Below are 24330 nucleotides of genomic sequence, written 5' to 3' on the forward strand. Positions count from 1 at the left end.
AGCTGAAAATATATAAATTTTCTCCTGTATGAAGCGCCTTTATGGAGAAAATAAAGAGAGATGAAGGGAATCCATTTTTAAGACTTCCTTCTCCCCTCAGTTCTTTTTCAGGTTGCTTCATCTCATAATTTTCCTTCTTCCCTCCAGATATTAAGCCCTTAAGACAAAAGACTTTGGTTAGGATTAAAATAGTGTTATCTTGGAATACTGTTGTATCATCAAAAGTAACCTTTTTTTTTTTTTAATAAAAATGTCATTTTATGTTGAGTTTCTCTTGAATTAAGCCTTTTTAATGTACTTGAATAAAATGCTGTATGATATTCCTGTAATAACACCTTCCATTCAGCTGTATCTATTCATTTCTACAGTCCATGATATTCAAAAATTTTCTTAACAATTTCATTTTCTTTTCTTAGGTATAAGAAAAACCTTAAAGCACTCTATGTTGTACATCCAACCAACTTCATAAAAATTCTGTGGAATATTTTTAAACCTCTTATAAGGTACTTGGCAATTTTCCTGTCTAATTTAAAGATGATTTGTTCTCTTACAGGTTGCTTTTAAAAACCTTGAGGTAAAATATATCAAGTAACAGCACAACACCCATTTAAACTGGCTTGAACTAATACGTAAGATGAGCTCAAGCTTGAGTATGTATAACAGGGTAGAGGGTATTTTCTTTCTAAGATTATGAAATCTGAATTAATAAAAGGTTCAGTGGTATGTTAAAGCAAATGCTCCTTTAAAACATAGTTATTCTGTGGGCATGAATGGCTTTTTTGTTCTGTTTAACAGTACTTAGCACAAAAAAAACTAAGTCCATGACTGGAGTTACTAGGTGGTATGGTAAAGCAGGTAATAAATGGCTAACCTTTGGTCTGATCTCAAGTGCTGAGATGAATAGGACTGATAATATTAGCATGTTCAAAGTTAATGAATAAGCCCTGAAGTGCTCATAAGAATTTGAGATAGATAGTATAATGGTGGGTATACTTTAACAGTGGATTCTTCTCCTTTTTGTTGTAAAAACTAATGGTAGCTACAAGGAACCAGCAATGATGGATGGATTCTGACAAGCACTAAGTTGGTTGGACTTTAAGTTTTTGCTCCTGAACTTCTGCTGCTTTCAAAGTAATTGCAACATGTTGTAGATTATATTATGAATGTCCTCGGAGTTGAAAGAATAAAGCAACTTTTCCCGAGAAGACATAGTGAATCAGCTCCTAATGTATATTATGCTTACTTACACTTTCAGACTGGGTAGCAATTGAGTTAATTGTAAAGTTTAACTTTTAGACAGGTCAGAACATGCAAGAAGCATGTGAAATTTAAAAAAATACAGCTAGAACTCATTCTGTAGTATATCATTCAAGAAACAAGAATGACTGTAGATATTTATTGTAACTGGCAGTAAAATAAATGTCAGTAATCCAGGACATAGACCAGTGGTGACAAAAATGTGACAGAAGCAGGAGGTGCAGTAGCTGATTCAACTTCAGGAACTGTATGGATATTTTTTATTCCTGATTTGCTGTAGGATGGCTATGAGGAGTTTTCCAGAAGGTTTTGGGAAAAACAAACAAACAAAAACAAACAAACAAGCAAACAAAAAAACCCAGGAACACAACAAACCAGTAGTCATGATTTGTTCTAAGATCACTCAGGCACAGCCAACTTCTTTCTAAGAGGCAGTTGAGAGTGATTTGTGGGGTGCTGAGAAGTTAGCTTCAGGCCCAGCTGTTAAGCCAGGCATTGTGTGGCTAAAGGAAGAAGCGGAGTAGTTAAGGACAGCTATTGCCTGGATGTATTCAGCTGCTGATCACACTGTGGTGTGGAATCAGTGCTGGCTTCAGGGTTTGAACGTATTTGTAACCCTCCTTGCACTTCAAATTTTCAGTGTTCCTTTGGTCTTAATGCTCTCAGTGGGGCTACAGGTGGATAAACACTGCTGCTAATTCTAAAAAAAAAAGTACATATACATGGTTATCTCTTCAAACATTCATTTTCCCTGGATCATATGATGTCTGCATAGATAAGATAAATGCCTTTTTCTTTCTTGGAACACTATGATATGCTGGCATTTAAATCCTTATTTATTTTGGATGTAAAAATGGATGTGCTCTTGATAAATTTAAGCATTCATATCCAGCACAGAAAATTGAAACCAGCATTTGTCATCTTAGATGCACGATCATCTTGTCCTTCTTAATGCCCTGTTTTCATAGCAATGAGCAATTCATGTTATACTTGACTTTTAGTACTGCTTACCTGGATACATGTTTTAAGTCTAATCTGATAGCACTCTGCTCCTTGTTAAAAAGAAAAAAACGTGACCAACAGAAACAAGTTTGTACACTGGCAATAATAATAATAGCAATGATTATAATGCTATTTATTATGACAAAATAATTGAAGGAATGAATTAACTCTGAAAAGTCAATTACGGATAATTCTTCATAAGGTTATGTGTGATGTTGAAATCAGAGACCAGAAAAAAAAAAAAAATTTGGAAAAAAGACAAGCTGAAAAATCTGAAGTTCTGCACAGTGGACTGATATCTATCAGTAATAAAACGACTTGTCTGTTGGCAAGATTTTACACTTTCCACTTGAGAGCTTCTAAAATGCCCAAGTTTGCATTTGTGTCATCGCCCACTAGAGGGAGTGTGCGTCTGCGTGTTTGACAATTCAGTGATAAATTCATTACTGCGAGAGAATTTTTCTCTAGTTCAAATATCAAAGTAACATGCAGCGAAGTACAGTTTTCATCATGAACACCTACTACTTGTATTGACAATTCATTACAGGGCAGACACTTTGTATCCCAGAAAAATATGAAATTGTTTTAGACTGTACGTAACTGAAACTCAAAACCTAACTTGCTTTCCTTCTTGCACCTAAATTGGAAAATCTGTTTTGTTCAGCTCATCAAGAGAGCTTTATTGTTCAGAAGCTATCCAGATCTTTTCAAAACAGATAAATCTGTTGGCCCTGCACTTCAAGGACATACATCATCCATTCTTTGAATATCTTGCCTGTCATTTAATACTTTATGGTTTGTGTCTGTAGTCACATTATTTCACGTTTTGATAGGAACGAGTACCTAAATAACACAACCGTTGTGTTGGCCATGCAGCATTTTCTCCAGAGTTAACAGTTATTTTAGTGAGCTTTCTAATGCTGTGTGAAAGCTGTTTTTCAGTGGCTTTTAAAGCAGTGTTTTTCATATCTATGCAAATCAAAAAACATTCAGACGAAAGTCAGTTATTTTTATTCAAATCAGACTCTCAGGCATGCACTGTATATGTTTGATCATACAAAATGAAATACATCTCATGTCTCCTGCTGCTTCAATTACAGTCTAATTTTGAGTTGCATCAGCACTTACATTCTTGTAATGGAAACTAAAACCTTCATAAATGCTTCTCCCATGCTGATTTTTATACTTCTTTCCAATTTTTTTTAGCCATAAGTTTGGGAAAAAAGTCACCTACTTGAACTATTTAAGTGACCTGAGAGAACATCTCAAATATGACCAGCTTAATATTCCTCAAGAAGTCATCCGGTACGTGTCAAGTTTCAAATACTTCGTCTCACATTTTTTCAGGTACACTTGTGTTACATTCACTGTATTCCAAGCAGAATCTAATCCTATTTCTTCAGTGACTGAAAGTTTAATTTACCTTCTGTGCTTGATTAGATTTAATTCTGGAATTTGCATTGTCATGTAAGACGTGCTAGAGTGTGTCATGTGTACACAGGAGAACCTTATGTAGTTTTCTACAGGTCTGAAACCTCTACATCTCATTTGTGGAGCATTTTCTTCATATAACTGCAGCCTTAGTGTGAGTGTTAACAAAATCCAAGTGTTGCTACTACTTATGGGTACTGCATAATGGTCATGGGCAAAAATACAATCCTGAACTCTTTGCTTGGATACTGTAATGGATCAAGTGACTTCCATTTATGAAGAGCTATCACAGTCAGCAAATAGTTAATTTATTTTGAATTTTATGGATATGTCTATTGTTAGCAGATCGATTACTTTAACGTGATGCTTGTATGTGTGTTAGGGAGGAGTAATGAAGAGGGAAAGATTAAGAAATACATTGGGTTGGGATTATCAAGTGCCAATATTAGTATCAATAACAGTCTTTTCAACACTACTCTTTACATGGAAATGCTTTGATATACTGACAGGAAATGATTTTATGTCACTGCTGAATGAAAGTAACTGGAAGCTTTGATTATGACTATTACTGACGCCAGGTGGGTTTTTACACACCTTCTGAGTAAATAGGGAATAACTGAAAATACCTTAGAGCTCTGAGGTTATAAATTAGAGTGCAAGGTTGCAAAAGAGAGGAGATTTGTATTCTGAGTAGCAAAGAGGCTTGAATTTTCTTTTAAATTATAGACTGTTCCTATTTTTTTGACACATTTATTACTGTACTCCATTGGCTACAGCAAAAAAAAAAAAAGCTCTTTTTTGTCTTGCTTAAGAATTCTTTAACAAATATCGCTTAAAAATTTCCCTATTGCATAAATTATAGTAAATGTAAATTCTGTAAGACCCACAGCATATACACTGTTAGATGATCAGCATCAAAACTGATAGTTGTTCGTATATGTAATTTGTCAACTGTGATGCACAGAAAATCAATGACTTTTTGATTTTTACAGACATGATGAAAATCTTCGGGGGAAACACAAGGGAAAACTGCCACCTGTGGTCAAGGTTCCTCCACCAAGACCACCTCTACCTACCCAGCAATTTGGAGTCAGCCTGCAATAGTAAGCTATGAGATTTCTGAAAAAGAAGATTTCTATATCCTGCAGGTTTCTGTAATATGCAGGTTCACTAGACACAAAGTCTGCAGACATTTTTTTTGTAGTATATGTTTAGTTTCTCATTCCCTTTGAAAACCATAAAGCTACGGGGTTAGGCAGTAATATTTATCAATTTGGGACAGGTCTTACAGTCCCTGTGCCTGGTCTTCGTGCTTATAGTATCTTTGGGGTAGTTAGTGCTACTACTGCTGCACAGTTTTTCTCTCCATGGACAGAAATTTGCCCATAAATGACAGTCCCAAGCTCACTCACCTGTTGCTGGTGGTTGCTGGCAGATAGGAAAGTGTTTTGGAGTTACTGATAGATAACTTGTGGGTAGCAAAGCTTCAGAGTCAAAAATGGCTGCAAAAATCTAAAATGGATGCTTTAGCCTTTATAAATTGATAAATTGTTGCTTTGCTGCCCAAGTATTATTCTTATCAGAGCTCTATGAAATAAATACAATCAGTCTTACAGAAGGGCCCTCACAGCTGTTTATGTAAATTACAGTACAGTATCTGGTATAAAAAATGATTTACTTAACACAGGGAATGGGATAGCAATATACTTTCAAAAGGCAATTTTGCTAAAAACAGCTAGAACAAAATACTGAAGCAAACAAAACCAAAAAAGCAAAGAAATGTAAAACCCGAAAAGTAACAACTGCAGTGAAAACTGCAAAATCTTCTTCTAGCTTCCAACTAAGTAATTTCTGTCAAAGATATGGAAAGCTATCTTGCCATGGCTTCTTCTTCAAGAGCAGCTGGCAAATGTTCGCATTCAAAAAAAACAGTTTAGTCTGTCTGATCCGTGGACATTTGGATTTCCTCCCACCCCCCAAGTCTGCTTATCTGGTGTTAATGATTCAGCTGTAAATGAGATATAAAATATAATTTTCCCCTGTTAAATGTTAAACATTAGTCCTCTGTGGAAGGCCTGATATTAGAACAATCAATATCTATCGTATAAGAGCTGCTATGACATTAACTTTTATGATACCTCTTTAGAATCCCACCTAACACTTGAGACATGAGTAACTCACTTCCTTAATTCAGAAGATACCTTTTAGGTAGACTCCATTGGGTCATTAAGAAGGACAATGTTTTATGCTGCCGCTCCTGTTGTAAAAGTGGGACTGCTTACTGGCATCAGGGCATCCAGTTTCTTGCTTCCAGTCCATCCTGGAAGTCCAGTAAGTTCTGTCTAACCTCTTGCAGCAAACAATGTCCTTCTCACATGCCTCAGCCTTCCTGAATATAAAAAGGATGACAATCCTCTATGACTTCAAAATAAGAAATAAATGAATTAATATATGCCATATTTATGAAGAAGATAAAACTATTGGAGGAAAGAGAATGATGTGTGTTGAGAGCTTCTAGAATCTGAACCAGAAAAAAAGTATTAACTTTTCTCTTGATGAATCAATTGCTTTTACTTCCTTCCTCTCCTTTTGTGAGTTCTACAGTCTGTAGTGGCAAAATTTCAGTGACCTCCCACGTATTTAGCAAAGATACAGGTTTGAAGCCTTCTCCTTGATGAGGCTCTTTCTGTTTGCTGAAAAGACTGCAGGATGACCCAGATTTTGTTTTGTATGGGTTTATGGGAATACGTGTGCTGTGTGCCATGTGTTTCAGTACTGTCAAGTGGAAACAGTATTATCAGTGATGCTATTGAGAGAAAGTTATTGCCATTAAAGGACTATTTCTTGCAGACTTCTTTTTCTGTAGTGTAAGAAAAGAAATATTAAGACTCATAAGCCTGAAGTTTCATCACTTTCAGCACCTCTGGAATGATGATCTTTAATTAGGCAGTTAAAAGATGGTGAGTGAGATTATCCAAAACCTCCTAGATAGCCTAATTTTGATCAGATGTTAGACAATGATATCCCAATGACTTCTGGATATGGAAAGTAGTAAAACCCATATATTTTTGAATGTTCTTCTGTAAAAACATCAGGCAATGCTGTTGTTTGGACCACAGTTAGCAGCCACCGTGTTACACATGAAGAGTATGGGTAGAAAGAATTTTTGGTCATTCCAATCATGTGTGTATGAAAACTTTATAGCAGCACACTCTTAGGCATTTAATTTGTGTCTCATAATTTCAGATAGCTACTTTAGACATTTTCAGGGTGTTACAAAAATTTCTGTGTACTAGTTTTTATGTACTTCGGTTATTATAGGTGTAGAATAATAGAGGAAGCTTTAGTAATTAGAGTTTATTTGAAAGAGCTTTTCTGTGAGTCAAGGTGCTGTTGTTGCCTGGTGCAATGAAATAAATGAAGCTAAAGAGGAGCTCTGAATCATGTGCAGAGAGGAGTTTGAACAGTCAAATCACTGTTCTTGCTGCTTGATGCATGCACAATGCTCTTTCTGTAGGCACAGATCAAACACACGCTACAGATGCAGAAAGGAAGATAGATTACATAGTTATCTGCCTGTGGTCCCAATTTTACAGAAACCTGTGAAGGAACCCAGGATCTTGTGCAGGAGTGGACTTAATGAGAACAACTATTTTTAAAGGGAAACGTTCGTTATGATTGATGCCACTGATTCTCTGAAACCTAGAAGTGTTCCTACAGGGTATGTTTGAATCTTACCTAGGAGAGCAAGACAGTAAATATATGAGAGAGATTCAGTAGATCAGAGATCTGTTCTGGGCTGAGTCACAGAAGTTTGTTATCCCATGCCAGCTGTTCACACTGTGATTCAGCAAAGTTCTTAACCCAATTTTATTTCTATTTAGATCTTTGGAATTTAAGTGTGTAATTTGTTGCTCAGAGATATGAATTTGAAACCTGTATCATTTTTGGAGCTCCTGTGAGGACACTCTTGTTTGGTCTTCGCAACTAGAACTTGAATCTGGTACCAAGTTCTCCTGAAGTCTACATGGGAAGTACTGTAGTTTTTAAGCTCATAGTAAAGGAGCTTAGTAAAGGCAGTTAAATCATCAAGAAGTGGCAACAGCATTTCTCTAAAGCATAGGAGACCAAAAAAAAAAAAAGGGGGTGCTCTCCTGAGTTAATTCTTTGAGCAGACTTGCCCAGTTGGCTGAATGTCTTTCCAAGATATTTTTGGCCTCCAGCCTGGTTTTCCTGGGTGGCAAATTCTTCCTGTTTCAGTGGCCCAGAACACATTTAAATATTTGATCTCATGTTGAAAGCAATGTGATTCTCTTGAAAATATAAAATAAAACAACTGAAACTAATGTACATCTTAATGGGCATATCGGGCAGAACACTCCTTCTGAGGAAGCTTTGCCCACACTTGATTTTTCAGTCATAATTTAGTGGGAAACCATGCTTCAGTTTGACAAGCACTTAAGAATCAGTTGGTAAAATATTTTGTGCCTTTATTGTTAATTATGTCCTTTAGCTAACTCAAGCTTCTCATGCTCAGAGGGAGCGAACAGATAAAGAACCGTGATGAGCCAGTTTAAAGGTCTATCAAGCCTTACATCCTGTCTCCGATAGAGGGTAATAGCAGAGACTAGCAAGCAGCAGGGTTAGGAAAGGGCAAGTGTACAGGGATGCACCCTCTGCTATAACGTTGCAGTCTGTAGTCACTCCTAACTTGCAGAGGGTAGCACGCAGTGCTATGAAAATTACTTTGTAGCTCACCAGTAGCTGTAAGTTTTAAAAATCCAGACATTTCAAAGAATGCTCATGTGTTGTGGTCATAAAACAGGACTAGTTTTGTGTTCATTCTACCTGGCTATTTTCACACAAAAAATGCAGAGCAGCAGGAACTAGCTATTCAGAATACATCCTCACTACTTTACACTGTGAGCCAAGATAAAAATATATATATATATATAGGATTTTTCTTGTAAAAGCCATTTGTAAAATTTTGTTTTTAAAAAGGCAAGGAAAAAAATGGGGCACCCTCTACTTGTGGTGTTGAGAAAAATACAACTCGAATGCACAAATGAAGGTTCCTAAATTTGCAAAACATATAAAGAATAAATAATTGACTGTGTGAGCCAAACTGAATCAGTCTTCTGCTGTGCATTCAGCAAGCTCCTATGAACCTCTGTTGCTGCACCCTATTGCCTCTGTAATCAAGGATGGTTACAGCTGAGCTCCAGCACGGAACACAGAGCTGACCTTGACTAGCTGTTGACATTGTTCTGTTTCCTCTGATTGGTTTTAAAATCTAAAATTAAATATCATTTGTGGGGAGACAGGGAGTACTTTGTTTTTGTGTTTATTGCCATGGATGGGGAGAGAAGGCAGAGGAAAATGCACAAAATTGCAACAACTGTACAGCTTTTACTTGTTAAATTGTTATCATAAACATTTCAGGGTGCTTTTCTTTTGGACATAATCTTTCTGCTTGTGCATGCTGGGCATGCATGACCACAGAGCAAGAATGCATTCAAAACTGGATCTCGGCATGTCTCAGCAGGGAAAAAATGAAAAGGAGAGGAAGAGGAGAGAGAGAGAGATTATCAACCAAGAATACTTAATGGCACTTCAGAACAATGTGTAGAGGTCTTTTGTGATAACTGTCCACAGTCTAAAAATGAATCATTGAATGTATGACACTGCAGTAACTGATCACATATTCTGTAGTGGAGTACTCATTCCCTCTAGCTATTGTGTTTACTGAAATAGATCCCTCTTGAATCTAATATATTGTTGCAACATGATTCAGATATGCGAATCAGTTACAGAAGACTATATAGTACACTGAAATGCTGTTTTGTCTTTCTCTCTTAAGCAAAAAGCATAAGAGATCTCTCATTTCAAAATGCCTGATCTCTAAAAGCAGCATGCATTGTCCATCACAGAGCACAGCTACTCATCACACCATCCTGAATGGGGCAAGAAAAATGCAGATTACTTGACAGAAAGGGAAGATAGAGGTGTAATTTCATTGACCTCTGGGCTGCTCTGATTTACATTAACTGAGGTAATGCCCCTATTATTTTTTGTCACCTTAGATCCAGTAAGCTGAACAGTATGTTCCACATTGTACAATGTTGTGAAAATATGCATTCCAACTTTGTCAGGTGTTGGAAAAACAGAACAAACCTTTGCATGTGACTTTCAGTGAATTTTCTACTCTATTTTAAAATACACTTTATCCTGAGGTCCTCTTTCATGTGCCGGGAATGGAACATTTTCTTGAAGAGAAAAGAATCATGCCAAAAATGGCAAATGTGCAGAAACTAGATTTTTTTTTTTTTCCTAGAGAAAAAAAAATGATGCATAGTTTTTATTATTACAAGTCATAGCTCAGTCATTTGTTTCACCTCTCTGACAGATAGGCTAGTGCTCAGCAGGAGAAAGTGCTGTAAATAATCAGTTTGCTATTTATATACTGAAATGAGGAAACACATTTATAGAAAACAATAATAATTAGAAAACATTTATAAAAATCTGCTGGGTTGCTATTTGGTGTCTCTGGAGTGAGCAGCTGTAAGAAAGCAAAAACAATCAAATCAGTGCAACTTCAGAGAGGCTGAGAATGGGTTCCATGAGCTCAAATTGTCAATAATAAAAATGTAACAGCTTCCAAGCAAATTAAAGTCTTGATGATGTCCCTATTTAAGTGATTTAGGCTTTTGACTGATTTTAATAAAACTTGCCCTAAAAGTTTAATGTACTTACTTGAACACATGATTGTGTTGCACAAGGAATGTGTCTTAACTGCCATACTAGAAATATATTATACATATTACATACAAAAAATGCATAGTATTTTTTCCTCTGGTCTTGATTTGCTGCAAGCTTTTCTTCAGTGGTATCCCAAATTTGACCTTGAAATTGGCCTCATCTCCCCCACTCTTTTCTTGTTCAGACACTTTTCGGGGGTTATCATTTCAACCTTGGGAATTTCAACTTGGCGTGCAGTGCAAACAACCCTTTGAACCTCCTTGTTTTTTATTAGTGGGCTGTTCAAAAATTGCCTGTTCTCTTCTATTTTGAGGCAGGTTTTGTTAGGCAACAGTGATCTGCTGCAAACAAGAGAGTAAATGAGTCATGTATAGAAGCAACCGTGACACATGGCTCGTGTGTTCTGTGCTTGGATGCCTGCATTCCTTCTGTAGGGGATGAGAGCTCACAGCATTGCTGCACAGCTGCTTTTAGATTTTTCCTCCCCTTGGACTATATGGATATCAGGGAGAAGGGAAGCACAACACAGGTCTCAGACCTGTTCTTACAGCACAACTGCTGCACAACTTCTGCATGGTTGTAGCACTCAAGCTGGCTGTCCACTCTGAAGTGTCACCAGAACATGTGAGACTGCTCTAAGCTCATTGAAGGTAATATCAGAGCTGGAGGAAGCAGGAGAGGCTTGGTACTTCGGGGGTGACAGAACTGATATCCTGAAAGTGGCTGGGAGGGTTTTGCTGCTGGGATTTTATTTCACACAGGCACCTGATTGTCCCCGTGGGTAAGATGGGGATGCTGCACTGAGGACTAGGCCATAGACATGGCCCAGGTAGCATTTCGGGCAATGACTGTGCCTAGTTAGTGAGCTTTTTTTCTTAAAATACTCATGGCCTTTGGAGTAGCTTTCATAAGATGTCTGTGATAATGATAAAGATTGAGATTGTTCTTTGTCTTATAAGTCAGGTCATAAATCTTTCTTCTGGCCATTGCTAAGTTATTATGATACAGCAGAAAGTGATTTCTCCAGCTAGTCAGGTACTATTTTAGATTAAAATTAATGGCACCTTGCCAGTATGTAAAGACAACAAGTTGTCGCATTTGATCTGAAGCTCCTACTTGTAAACTATAGCAAATTATGAGAATTACTAATACACAGAAGGTCAGACTTCAGGGTTATCAGAATTAAACTCAGTTCTTGCCATTGATCTTTTACTTTCCCCAAGTGCATTACATATATATGTAGAATTTTTTTGGTCAAATGTCTAAAACTATTCTATTACAGACTTAGTATGTGAAACTGGATTGTAATTTCTAGCGGAATTCCTATATCTGCTTGTATTAAAGAAAACCCCTCTTTCCTGAATAGTTCCTGTTAGATGTAGATACAGTGATATTTCCACAAATTAGTATTAACACACATATAGAGCAGTATTGAATTTTATATACTTGGGTGTCTGGTGTAGATACTTTGCTGAACAAGAACAGGAAAAAAATGTTGAATGGATTGATATTTTTTAGTCATGTTTTATAGGGGAGCTATAGACCCCTGTCAATAGGGCTCTCAGAAATACTACTATTACTCAGAAATACTGCTACTACAAGCTTTTAGAAATCATTGGCTGGAAGGAGAGTAATTAAAGCATAAAATCAGTTTTGTGTTGTTTTTAGTCTGCTGATGCACCTGTGAGTATTTAGGTGGTGATTAATTATGAGTTGTTCCTAACATTATAAGGAAATATGAGATAAAGAGGTGAGGGGAAGAAGTGAAAATACTACATAAAAGTTAGAAATGACATAGGGAAAATGGTCCAAGGCTACTTGATGAGGAAACAGAGGGCATAGGCTACAAATCCGTAACACATCAACTTTGTTAGTTCTGCAGCTGAAGGAACAACTAATTCCCTTTCCAACAGCATTTTGCCTCTGGAGTGATGAATGAGATCAAACTGCTTGGTGGCTGAACACCAAATAGTGAAGCATATTAATTCCCATGTCAATTTATGAGTAAGAGAGGTAAAAACACAGGGCAAGTTGGTGACTAAGTCAGGAACCTGATGCTTCCCTTACGAGGAGCCCTATGTGTGAGCCTGGGGTGCCCATCCTCCTCAGTGGCGTCCCAAAATTAAGCAGTCTGCACATCCTCTTCTATCTCCCTTCTTAGGCACAAGGAAAACAAACACGAAGTAGAAGGGCCATGGGCCCCTCACTCAACATTTTCTCTACCCCTCCATGCTGACTGACATTGCTGTAACATTTATTTCAAAGTATATTTTTACGTATAGTGTAAATGCAAAATAAAATCATTGATGGCTCATTCCATGCAAGTGTTACGAAACTGTATCTAATACGGTCCAGTTAGTATCAGTTGTTTTATATTAATAAAATAATAAGCAGGCCTATGCAGAAAGAGAAGAAATCACACTGCCTTGAGAAGAAAAACTCTACAACTCATTCCTATCTGCAGGCACAACCGCAGCCAGGAGCACTAGGTGTGTTTAACATGCTGTGTGTATCAGCTTGTGTGAGCACCTCACACACACTGTGGAATAACCACAGCAGTTGCAGCCTCTCATAATGCAGCCTTTGTGCTGTTTTGTGCTGGTGCTCATCAGTAAAGCTGGTCACCTTTTAAATATGACATTAATTTTTTCGTACAAATACATTTGATTTTTACGTTAAATCTGAGATTTGTCCTTTATTTTGTTGTTGATTACTATAAAAATGTAGCAAAATGATTGACAAATACTGTCTTTTTGTTATACTTCTGAAACTACTAGAGACGTTTTTAGATAATTGAGGAATTCTCTGCATTTCTAGATTAAGAAAATGCTACGTTCGGTTTTTTGCCTCAGCTGCTCACTCATGAAAGAAAAGGAAATGTAATTTTGTGAGAATCATTCAAAGCATTAATAAACTCAATTTCACTGCGTCACTTTGCCTTCAGAATAAATAGTGCAATATCCTTTTATTTATACGTACTCTGTGACTTAAAAAGGGAGAAATGACAAAGAAAAATCTGCACGATAAAAGGCTTCTAAACTTGCAGCATTCCCTAAGACTGTTAAAATGTACTCAATGCAAGCTTTTTTCTTGTCTGCATCCGACCTGCTTTCAAACCACGTTCCAGCAGTGATGTGCAACTGAATCCAGACAGCATCATCACTGCTGTGTCACCACCACATCGTTGGGCACTACAGCCAGGGGAACAAAACTAAAGAGAAACCAACCTTGACTGGGGGCAAATTCAGCCTGGAACACCTTACTGCCACTCTGCCTTCAACTTCTCTTTGGAGCAGAAAACAGCCCTTCTTTATATGCATTGCCTTTGTGGTTGTACAGTTTTTCTAGCAGGAAAAAAAGCACTTAGAAATGGCTCTTTGAATAAAACCCTTTGGCTCATTCTTGCACCTCTTGCAATTGTGGAGGAGTATCGTTTGGTGCAGGCGCCAAGATGTGGGCTCCTTGAGTTTTAGAAGGAAATGCATGCTTTCAAAATCCCTAAGGTTTTTCCTGAGACTGTTCTGCCTTTTGTTTGATTCTTTGTCTGCCAGCACACTTAAAGGCTGTTACTTTTTCTTTTTTTCTGTCTTTCTAACAGTATCAAGGACAAAAATAGCGGTGAACTAATTCCCCCAGTAATGAAGGAAACTGTGTCCTACCTAAAAAGAAAAGGTGAGTTCTGTGTCAAAAAGGGATGTGTCTTTCAGAACAAAGACAGCAGTATGTAATCCTCAGTGCCTGATTCAGCAAAGTTTATAGCTGCAATCTCAAAATGAAGGATATATTCAAATCCTGAAAATCTGGGTGGCAATTGAACATTGCCTTGAGAGCTTTGATTGGTAGAGAACAGTTTATTATCAGATTATTGTCTCACTACAAAAAATAAAAACAATAATAATAAAAAGATTAGGGAATAGCAAGTGAGAGAGGATGTCTTGAAATAGACCTCACCAACCCAAATCATATTGTGGCTTTTAAATAAAATCCACAGTAAAAATCAATGAAAACTTCTGTATAGAACTCATTGAAGAAAATACATTTTGTAGGAGTAAGCCTGAAGTCTTCCCTTCACAAAAGACTGTTACTGGCATTTACAGACCCTTTGACTGCAAGTCATATCTGTGGTTGCAATATATAGGGATAGTTTACAATAACCTTTATTTAAAATGAGAACATTTAAAACCTATGTTCACAAATTACCTTCATGTACGAGGAAAAGAGGGATGCACTATGAACTGCTGTCTATACAGTGGTATCCCTCATGCATACCCAACCAACACAGTGGAGGAAGGAAGCATCAGGTGCTATCTGTAGGGCAAGCATGCTGTGTTTCCAACTTAGGGATGGAGGAGCAGGCAGGGAGGAAGGGATAAGGCTGCAGTTCTGACATTCTTTTTTTCTATATAATATGATTACACATTCTGATCCTTGATTTCGAGGGTGGTGAGAGTAATATTTCCATAATTCCTCCTGCTTCAAGGTGTTAGAGTTTCATGAATATTAATGAAATCTTACAGTACCAACTCCAAATATTAGCTGCATTTATGTTACACGTGCAAGAAAAGAAACAGAGCATAACACAGCTATGTGACTGGTGCAACACTGCTAAGTTCTAAAGCTGGGACTGATTCCTATGATCTCTGAAAGTACAGCGTGAATTTTTAATAGATGTGTCAGTAGAGGCAAGTGAAGAAAATCAGAATGTTTGGTTCTGGTATTTTTTGTGGGGATGCAGGTGGCATTGTTGGTTGTTTTGTTTGTTTGTTTTTTAATTGAATGTCACTGGTCTCTAACATGCTGTTAATTTTGGTTAATGTTTAAACAAATTTTAAGGATTAACATGATTTTTCTTAAGACAAAAGCCAGGCTCACGGCTCTGTATTTCTGCTATATATAGCAGTTTCATCTGAGGTTTTCCTTGTTTAAAGAATGATTTGTATTGACAGCACACAAATAGAGAATACAAATGTTGAGTAAGCTACTGTCTTCCATAGAGAGGCTTACCCCAAACCTACATCCCACAATATTCCCCATCCTCAACTGCATTCTTGAGCTGCTAATCTGAACAGGTACATTTTCCTTTCAGATGTGTTTAAACTTGTTCAAATGTGTTCAGTGTTGATGTCTGTCTGTTTTAACTGTTGTCACTAGAGTTTGATTTCAGTTTATTTGAACCTTAAGAGAGAAATATTAAACATTTTTTAAAACTTGCACTGAATAGTTTGTGAAAAGAGAGAGGAAGGAATGTGAAGAAAAACTTTACTTTTCAGCTGTGTTGCAGATTCCCTTGAGCAATCCTGTCTTCATTTGTATCAGTGCAAGATCATGCTGGTTTAAATGAGGACAGACTACACAGCATCTTTCCCACATTGCTGGACTATGCTCCTTCATATTTTAGTTTCTCCTGTAGTAAATAAGAACATTTTATTGCACATTTTATTTTTGTTTGGTTTTCATATCTTGCATGAAATTTAATGATGCGTATAGGAGATTAAGAGGGAGATCCATTGCAGTGGATACCTGCTTTCAGTTCACAAACAGCAGAGCACAGCTTTTGTAGGCTTCCTTGTATACAGAACAGCCAGCTGCTAGCCTACTGAAATTGGTGATTTATCTTCAAAATACCTGTACAAACCAAAGGCCAAGGATTGGAGTGGTGCCAGTTGTGCTATTCAAGGTATCTACTGATCTGCAGTACATGGAGAGCCCCCAAAAAAACTTTACTGAAGGCCTCTAGGTCCTAATTCAGCATTACACTAAAGCTCATAAAACTATTCTGATATTCTGGATATGCTGCTTCAGGCACCTTAAAGATGAAAACTTTTCAGATGCAGCTTGTTTCAAATGCATTGTTGTTAGATGGGTGGAATGTAAATAGTTCTCTACTAAGAATGTTGAAGGCAAGTGACTGGCAGTTTGAGACAATCCCTGTAATTATAATTGTAAATGGATGATTAGAGCATGTGTAGTGGATCAGTGCATGCCTCATCTGCAGATGAAAGCCAGTTTTTTTCATGTTTTAGATGTTATGAAACAATCATACTTACGTACATTTAGCTTATCTTACTAGGCAAATACTTCTTACTCAGTAATCCACGGGAATCAGGAGAACTAAAACAAGGATGAACGTGCACAGATATCACTACTTCTCATGGCTGTTATTACTGAGAGATTGAGTGAAAGTTTAATCACTAAAAATGTCAATTGATTTAAACTTCTGACTGTATAGAGAGAGGATAGTTTGCTTATCTTACACTTCCTTGCACCTGTTTGAAGATTTTAAAGGAGTTGTATTTTGCTGGTGACCAAAGTTTCATTAGTAACCTGTTGTTATGATTGAAAACAAAAGGTCCATTTCTTGTTATTCTTGATGTTTTTCTTTATGTTTTGTCTCGTAGCAACTACAACAGTATCGGACACCTCCACCCCACCATTTGTTGGGTCCAGCTTAGTTTTCTGAAGCCACCATTCCTATTGCACAATACAGAAATTTAAAACAAAAACAAAACAAAACCAAATAAATTTAAAAAAGCCACCAAAGTTTCAGCTTTCATGGTTCTGATTAAAGAGAAGATTTGGCTCAAACTTATCATTGCAGAATGCCTCTGAGATGAAAGCTTGTTATTCTGAAAGCAGTAATCATCCTTGGGTTTTCTCCAAACATCCTCTTTTTTTTGGCTAAAACTTCATCTGTTCTTGTCCTGCTTTGTGCATCCATGCAAGATGGTAGCACAGTGATGCTGAGCACTGATCTGTAGTTCAGCCTCACACTCGCTAGCCTGTCTCACTTTTCCCCATCTTTCTGTCCTTCTGTGTCCCCAGGAAGGAAGGCCATCAGATCTGCCAGGGCTGGCTTCTTCCAGCTAAGCATGGGTTTGTTCTGAGCTGACATATTCCCTATCACAAGGACATGTCCTCTAACCAGATTTCTCAGTTATGGAGACGGCTTGTCAGGTATAGCATTTGCTGACATTTTCAGCCAGCTGATTCTTGAAAGCCAAGTACCTGCCACGCCAAGGCTGTTAGCAGTAGGTGATAGACATGCATTTTTTTGCACTTGTTTATAAGTGTGCAGGTATCTGTAGTACTTGCTGTCTGCTCTGATTTTAACTCTTTATCTAAATCTGGAATATCTCAGTTCTGCCATCAGCCTCAGTGCGTGTTGGTTCTGGTGCTGACAGCCCTGCAGGCTGACTGGCAGCATTCTTTGCACTCCAGACGCAGCTGTGAGTGCAGCGAAAACTTCAGCTCATCTTCCAGAAGTGGCAGAAATTCACTGTCATTATCTTTTCCATTTGATTTTTGGCATAGTTTCAGTCCCCATAGAATTATCAGGGGTTAGCTTTTGGTTTTGTAGCTGAGAACTTGCTCTATCAAATAGTGTTATTTTGCTCTGTTGTAGTTTCCATGGAAATAAATAGGATGCATTACTTCAGAGTGGCCTATGAAAAAAGTCATCAAGTACTGCAAAATCTTAGCAGACAAATTCTGATCATCTTCTGGACCAAAACAGAGAAGTTTTCTTAATTTCAAAAGTGAGCTGATGATTTTGTCAGGCCTTGGCAAGATCGATTTAAAAGAGCTCATCTGTGAGCAGATTTTCATAGTAACAAGGACTTTCTTCCCCGCTCAACCTCTGTTCATCTATCTAGTTTAGGCTTGGCTTGTGCTTACACTAAATAAGATTTTTGTGTACTACCTTATCTCTACTGTGCCTTGAGAAATTACCTTGCTTAATTAAATATTCACTCTCTTGTCAGAACAATTCATACGTGTTCATAACCTGGTGTCATTCCTTTGGTGGTAATGATCTTGATGCTTTTTGCGCAGACCTTTTTCTCAGACAAACCCAGTTTATGCCACAGGGCAGTCATTTTTTCTATGGTTAATATGCCTCCACATGTCCTCAGCAACCTACCTAGCGCTGAAGTGAGTTGCTGATGGAAGCTGACTCTTCTAACAGACTATTTTTGTAAGCAGGGATGTATGTAATGCCGTGCTATGGAGGCTGTACCTTTAAACATGCCCATGATGCTTGGGGATATGAGAATGGCTGCAGCCACAGGTGCTGCCTGCAGCATCCTGGCAGGGCAGAGGGGACTAACAGCCATGTGCATTGGGGACTGTAGGGCTCAGATGTGTGCTTTTCCTTTATGCTTAGTTAGGTGTCTCACCAATTCCTTTCATGCCTTTTGCTTACATGTCTTTTTGTTCTAGAAAAGTAATACTCTTTATTTAAGTGTGTCGTGTGAAATTAAAAGCTCGGTAGTGTGTGAGTGTTGGTTTGGGGTCTTGTTTAGACCAGTGTTAATACAATTCACTACATTCCTTTAGTTCTTTAACTGAGCCACAGTTTGAAGGGACTAACTGATATACAATAAAAGCGAAGATGCATGGCAAAATCCATATTCTGTGAGCAAGCACTCCAACATCTGGAAGTCACAGAACAGTTTTTAAGGGAATTTTTATTTGATTCATTGTAAAGGTGGGTATAATCTGTACTCTTCTGACCCTTATGAAGGTGTTAAAGAGATTATAAGGGGCAGAAGTATCCTTAAACCCTATCTGAAGTAGTAGCATACTGTCATTTTTACTGGCTTAAAGCAGATTACCAGTTTGAAACGTAAAAGTAGGATTATTATTCCAATGCATTTAGAGATACAAACTCTGTCCTTGTTTGTGTTTTAAGCAATTTAAAGCCAAAGCTAACTACTAAAATTTGCAAAATTTGATAACGTTTATGTTCTCAAGAGTAGGCAAATAAGTGAACAGCTACAGAAAATTACATAGAAACTGAAGAGACCATTTGAGATCAGCAACAGCTCAGAAGTGATGGAACTAGCCAATAAAAGTCATGGTGAAGGAATTGCTTGCAAAATTACAGAAACAAAATAGATAACTGTCCCCTAAAGGAAAATTATGTCACAGTAGTCCTCATTACTGAGTCTTTCTCTCTTACCTCATCTCTTTTGTCGACTGCTAGTGCTTTGTAGCACAAACTTTTTGTTCCGTGTCCTCTGATAGTACCACAGGAGAGTCCTGGGTGATGACAAAGAATCCTAAATGCAATGATAATAACCGTGCCATAGAAGTTTAATAATAAAGTAGTAAAGGTCCTATGGTATGATTATGGTAGCAACTAAAGCTGTCCTTTATCTGTTTGACAGCAAAAGCAGTGGTAAACAGCAATTAATCTTTCTTGCTTATCCTCTTCATGAAACACAACAAATCTCGCTGATGGACAAAATTTTGGTTCAGTTTTTTAATATGAATGAATGCATCCTGATGGTGAGACAGAATGGGTAGAGATGGATAGTTATACATTCTGAATACGTTTGGATTGCTGCAGCTTAGTGAGTTTACCTCCTGGCCTCCACTTCTTGTAATCAATCAAATAGCTTTTAAAAATGCAACACTGGGAAAGCTTGACATTGGTCACACAAACATTTCTGAGTTCTTAGTTCTTTCTGTTTTGATGAGAAAGTCTTTACCTAGGGATAATGGAGATTATATAAATCTTAAGACCGGTTCATGTGTCATCAAATAAAAATGGACCGTGTAATAAGCACAGTTTGTGTTTTCAATGCTCAAACATTGTAAATAAATTATGTTTGGAGGTACCAAGCGTAAACTGAGATTATTCATTCATAAATCCAAAGGCTAGGCTGTGCTGTTCGAAACTGCAAAGACAAAAACACACTTTGGATTCTTGGAAGGATACACTGTTCTAAATCCTTGCTGCAGCGGCTTTGCCATAGGGCTGGAACTGTACTTTCTCTCTATCCTTGAATTTCTGTACCGTCTTGCAGAGCAAATCATTTACAAACCGCAGGCATTATGATCACTTGCTCCATATTTGTTGCACAGTGTATAGGGAAACCGTGTAACCCACTCCTAAAACTTGTAATGTATTCTTACTTTAAAAAATATATATCCCAAATTTATCTTAAATATAAAAATTCTTCATTCCTACCACGTTAGACAATTAAGAGATTACAGTCAATGTGGACAGTTGAAATATGATATATATTAGTCAGTCTGCATGGTAGAAATAAACAAGTTCTGATTTTTAAAAGGGATTCTTATTAGAATCTGGAAGAAGAAGCCTGAATCAGTTGTGTCAGTGAGGATGAAAACTAATTCCCAGTTAGGATGGATGCTTCCTGAAACTTGGCAGGACAAACAATTGAAAGAAACATTTCCAAACTCAGTTTTGGATAGAAAGAATTCAGATGCTCATTCATTCCTGTTTCTCATGTGAAAGCAGACAAATTAACAAAGAATTTTGATGCCAGATGATTGAAAGAAAAAGAATGCAATTTTCATGTCTCCCTTTCTTTGACAAGTTTTCAGCAACGTGTCAGCATGTGCAGCTTTAATTTATCTGTTTTGATTTTCTGTGTTTTTCCTTTGGAACAACTGATCGGGGAGGCAGAAAGGGGTTAAGTATTTTTAGCAACAGTTTATTAATTCAGAGTATGACACAATTGTGTCACTGTACTGTAAAATTTTGTCTACTATGGTAAAACCCATCTTATTTTAGTGTGGAATGAAGTGCCTGCCTGTTTTCATTTATGATTACTGACATTTAAATAATTACTCAGCTAAGTTCTCAATCTCAGGATCACTTTTCATTGAATACAGATGGCTTCTTCTTCAGTCATATTACTATGTTTTTCTCTCTAGTATTTAATATTTAAAATAAAATTTTACTCACTTTGGTCCAGAGTACTGAGGGCAGGGTAGCAAAATTCTACTGATCTTTATGTCTGTCTGTCCATCTATCCGTCCGTCTATTTATCTGTTTTTATGCACAAGGGGCATGGAGCAGTTTGTGTTATCTCAATAGCAGTTCTGCAGCATTGATGGAATATTTGAGTCATGTGCAGCTGCATGTTTATCAGAACTGTTGTTAATGCCAGTCATCAGCTAGCAGTGGTCTGGCAAGCACTGTTAGTCTGATTTTTGTATGGAATTGGTTACCCATGCCTTTAATGGCAAAATAGTTCAACTTGTACATACACACACAAAAAAAATTTCAACCAAAATAAAGAATTAGCTGATATGAATTGGGCTGTAAATAGAATTTGATTGAAGAATATTGCTAACATAATACTGAGTCATCTAAGTCAAAACACATTCTTGAAAGGATAGAAAAGTATGTATTATGTGAAATGACCAGGATCGTCTTCGGTCAATTTTGTTTCCTTTAACGTTGGTGGCTCTGACATGAACTGTGTCTGCAAAAAAGGAGACAGAGTGATTAATTTCACTTTAGTGGGAGCACCTAGCTCTAAACAGTGCTTAATTATGGTAGTACTATGGGCTGATTTTTCCCCATTATTGGCTGAACAGGAGGAGCCGGAGCCAGGATTGGCAAATGTATGTCCTGGTTGTGTGTCAGGCTGAATACTTACCCTTCACAGTTGAATCACTGGTAAGAGGCTTCAGGTCTCTTTTCCCTTTCCCATCCCTTATTAGGAGACTCCTGTTGGGAGCTTTGGGTTAGATGATGTGGGAAATGCTGTGCAGCACTGACATTCAAATGCCAGGCCCTCCTGAAGTGCAGAAAGCACTGAGAGTAAATAACAGGCTTGTGGACTTCTTAAAAAAGAATCCCACTCAGTTCATATGTATGACGCAAGTCAGAAAGAATTATTGCAGAAGGCCTTTCTACATAGGCTCATTGTTTTCCACCTTCAATAACATTATTGCAGATGACCCATATCTCTGTTTACTTGAGGGCTGAGGACATTACCTGTGCTTTATTTAAAAATCACTGTAGTTGTTTTCTGTTTTAAGCGTTTTTATACAAGAAGACTCTTGTTGTTGTAGTTTCTTTACTTGAGAGTGTATCTTTCTTTATCTCTAAGAATTGTTGCTCTAGCCTACATTTAATTAGTCATGTCATTTGAATAGGTTGTACATGTAGATATCCACAAATGTAAGGAGTAGAAATACCTACATTGGTATTTGGTTATTACTACCTGTGGTAAAACAATTTATGGTATATTGATCCAGTTTCAGCTGCTCTGGAAATTTAATTCTGAAAGTACCACAAATTTCACATGTATCCTACACTTCTGCAAATGAGGAAATAGTTGTTTTCTCCTCCCAAGGGCTTCCAAACAACATATCCAGCAAGAGCAGAGTGCCATCACAGTAACATTGATGGGATGCAGAACCAGACAAGTACAGCTGCTGTCTGCACTGGAGATTCATGTCTTTAATTAGACTCTTGAAAGCACAGCCAATAAAGGGATACACATGTTAAAAATGGATATTTATTACACTTTAGTTTATACAGTGAGACTAACATCAGATTAAAGCATTAACTATTAAACCACTTCCAGCAAACCAAATTTTAAGTATTTATAATGTCCATCTTCTGAAAGATATGTTTCTATAGAAAACCTACAGTCCACTTACAGCCAAAATAAAATTCTACAAATTCTAAGAAAGTTATTGCATTTGTTGTTTGCTGAGGACAATGCCTTGACAAGCTATCTTTTCAGAGCTGCCACTTCCAAAGCCATGCCTTTAGACAGGTTGCACTATAAATCTAAAGGAACAGTTTTACTACAGTGATATCATTTACAGTAACTTTATTCAACTGAACATGATCTGGTTGAGAGTTAAACAATCATTCAAATAGATCATAATCACCATTCATTAGGTTCCTTTAGTAAGCACACACATGGCCTTCCTCACGTAGTACAAGATTTCATACACCTTCCAGATTTGAAGGCATAAGTTAAAGTTTTAATATTTAAACTGGAGTTTAAGAAGTGGGAACATACATGCTCAGAAAAAAATTAGGTGCAATATTAAGTTCCAGATAAGCTTCTAATTCTAGTGAAAGGGCCACTTTTAAGTAGACCTAGGGCTTCTTTGCAAAAGTCTCTGAAACGCATCTGAAAATTTACTTCAGTACTACATTATCAATTCTAATATACTGATCTGAAGTCATGTAAATAATGCTAAATACCATTCTATCAGGAGAAGGTCAATTAAGGAATTTTGCATTTATTAGTTTTTCATGTATAAAATATACTTTTGTATGCAACTTGTGTGAATTTACAAGAATGACAATATCTGGCAATAGGACAAGGGGAAATGGCCTCAAGTTGTGCCAAGGAAGATTCAGGTTGGATGTTAGGAAATACTTCTTCTCTGAAAGAGTGGTCAGGCTCTGGAGTGAGTTGCCAGGGATATGGTGGAGTCACTGATGATCCTGGAGGTGTTCAAGAAACGTTTAGATGTTGCACTGAGGGACATGGTTTAGCGTGAAATATTGGTGATACGTGGATGGTTCAACTGGATGATCTTAGAGGTCTTTTCCAACCTTGGTGATTCTATGATTCTATCCTAGTATATTAGTGTATGTCAGTGCATGACTCCAGATTTTTCTTGAACCATAACATAACAACTCTTGATGATGCAAATAGATGTGCACATACTTCAGTTGAGATACACAAGCATAACTTTCAGTCTGACTGCTTAGCAGCTGAAAGATTAGCATGAAAAAAATAAAGAAGTCAATCATCTGCTCTTCCACATTAATGTAAAGAAAACAAACGACAGCCTCTTCAAGTCAGTGGGTGGTCTGCCACCCTTCTCAAAAAGACTACTATTTTTGCTGTGTTTTGTCAGAAAGCCTAATATTTTAGGTGACTGTGCTTCCAGTGGGAATCTCAATTTGAAACTACATGTGAGCCAAATTGTATTTCCTACTAAGCGGAAGGAATAATACAAACCAGAGAGGGAGACAGAGAAGGAAATGATGATTTTACCAAACTCAAAAGCAAGAAGCACTGCATGTCTCAAAAAAGTAAAACATCTTGTCCCAATACTGTTTTGCATTATAAATCAAATAACTTA

The 24330-nt window shown here is 37.3% G+C and overlaps 1 protein-coding gene across 5 annotated transcripts in view; it reads left to right on the top strand.

The window, feature by feature from the left end:
- The window catches only part of ARHGAP8 (Rho GTPase activating protein 8), a 77490-nt gene that overhangs the window by 38875 nt on the left and 14285 nt on the right, over positions 1-24330 (top strand). For 4 of the 5 annotated variants that reach the window (XM_085232866.1, XM_085232864.1, XM_085232871.1 and 1 more), the window contains 4 exons: positions 417-503; positions 3466-3606; positions 4683-4793; positions 14048-14121. In XM_085232866.1, coding sequence (XP_085088992.1) covers positions 417-503; positions 3466-3606; positions 4683-4793; positions 14048-14121 — 413 coding nt within the window. The remainder of the gene's footprint in view (positions 1-416; positions 504-3465; positions 3607-4682; positions 4794-14047; positions 14122-24330) is intronic. The other variant, XM_085232885.1, reaches the window with a different exon arrangement.

The sequence above is a fragment of the Meleagris gallopavo genome, chromosome 1, assembly GCF_905368555.1.
Source record: "Meleagris gallopavo chromosome 1, MGAL_WU_HG_1.1, whole genome shotgun sequence".
NCBI lineage: Eukaryota > Metazoa > Chordata > Aves > Galliformes > Phasianidae > Meleagris > Meleagris gallopavo.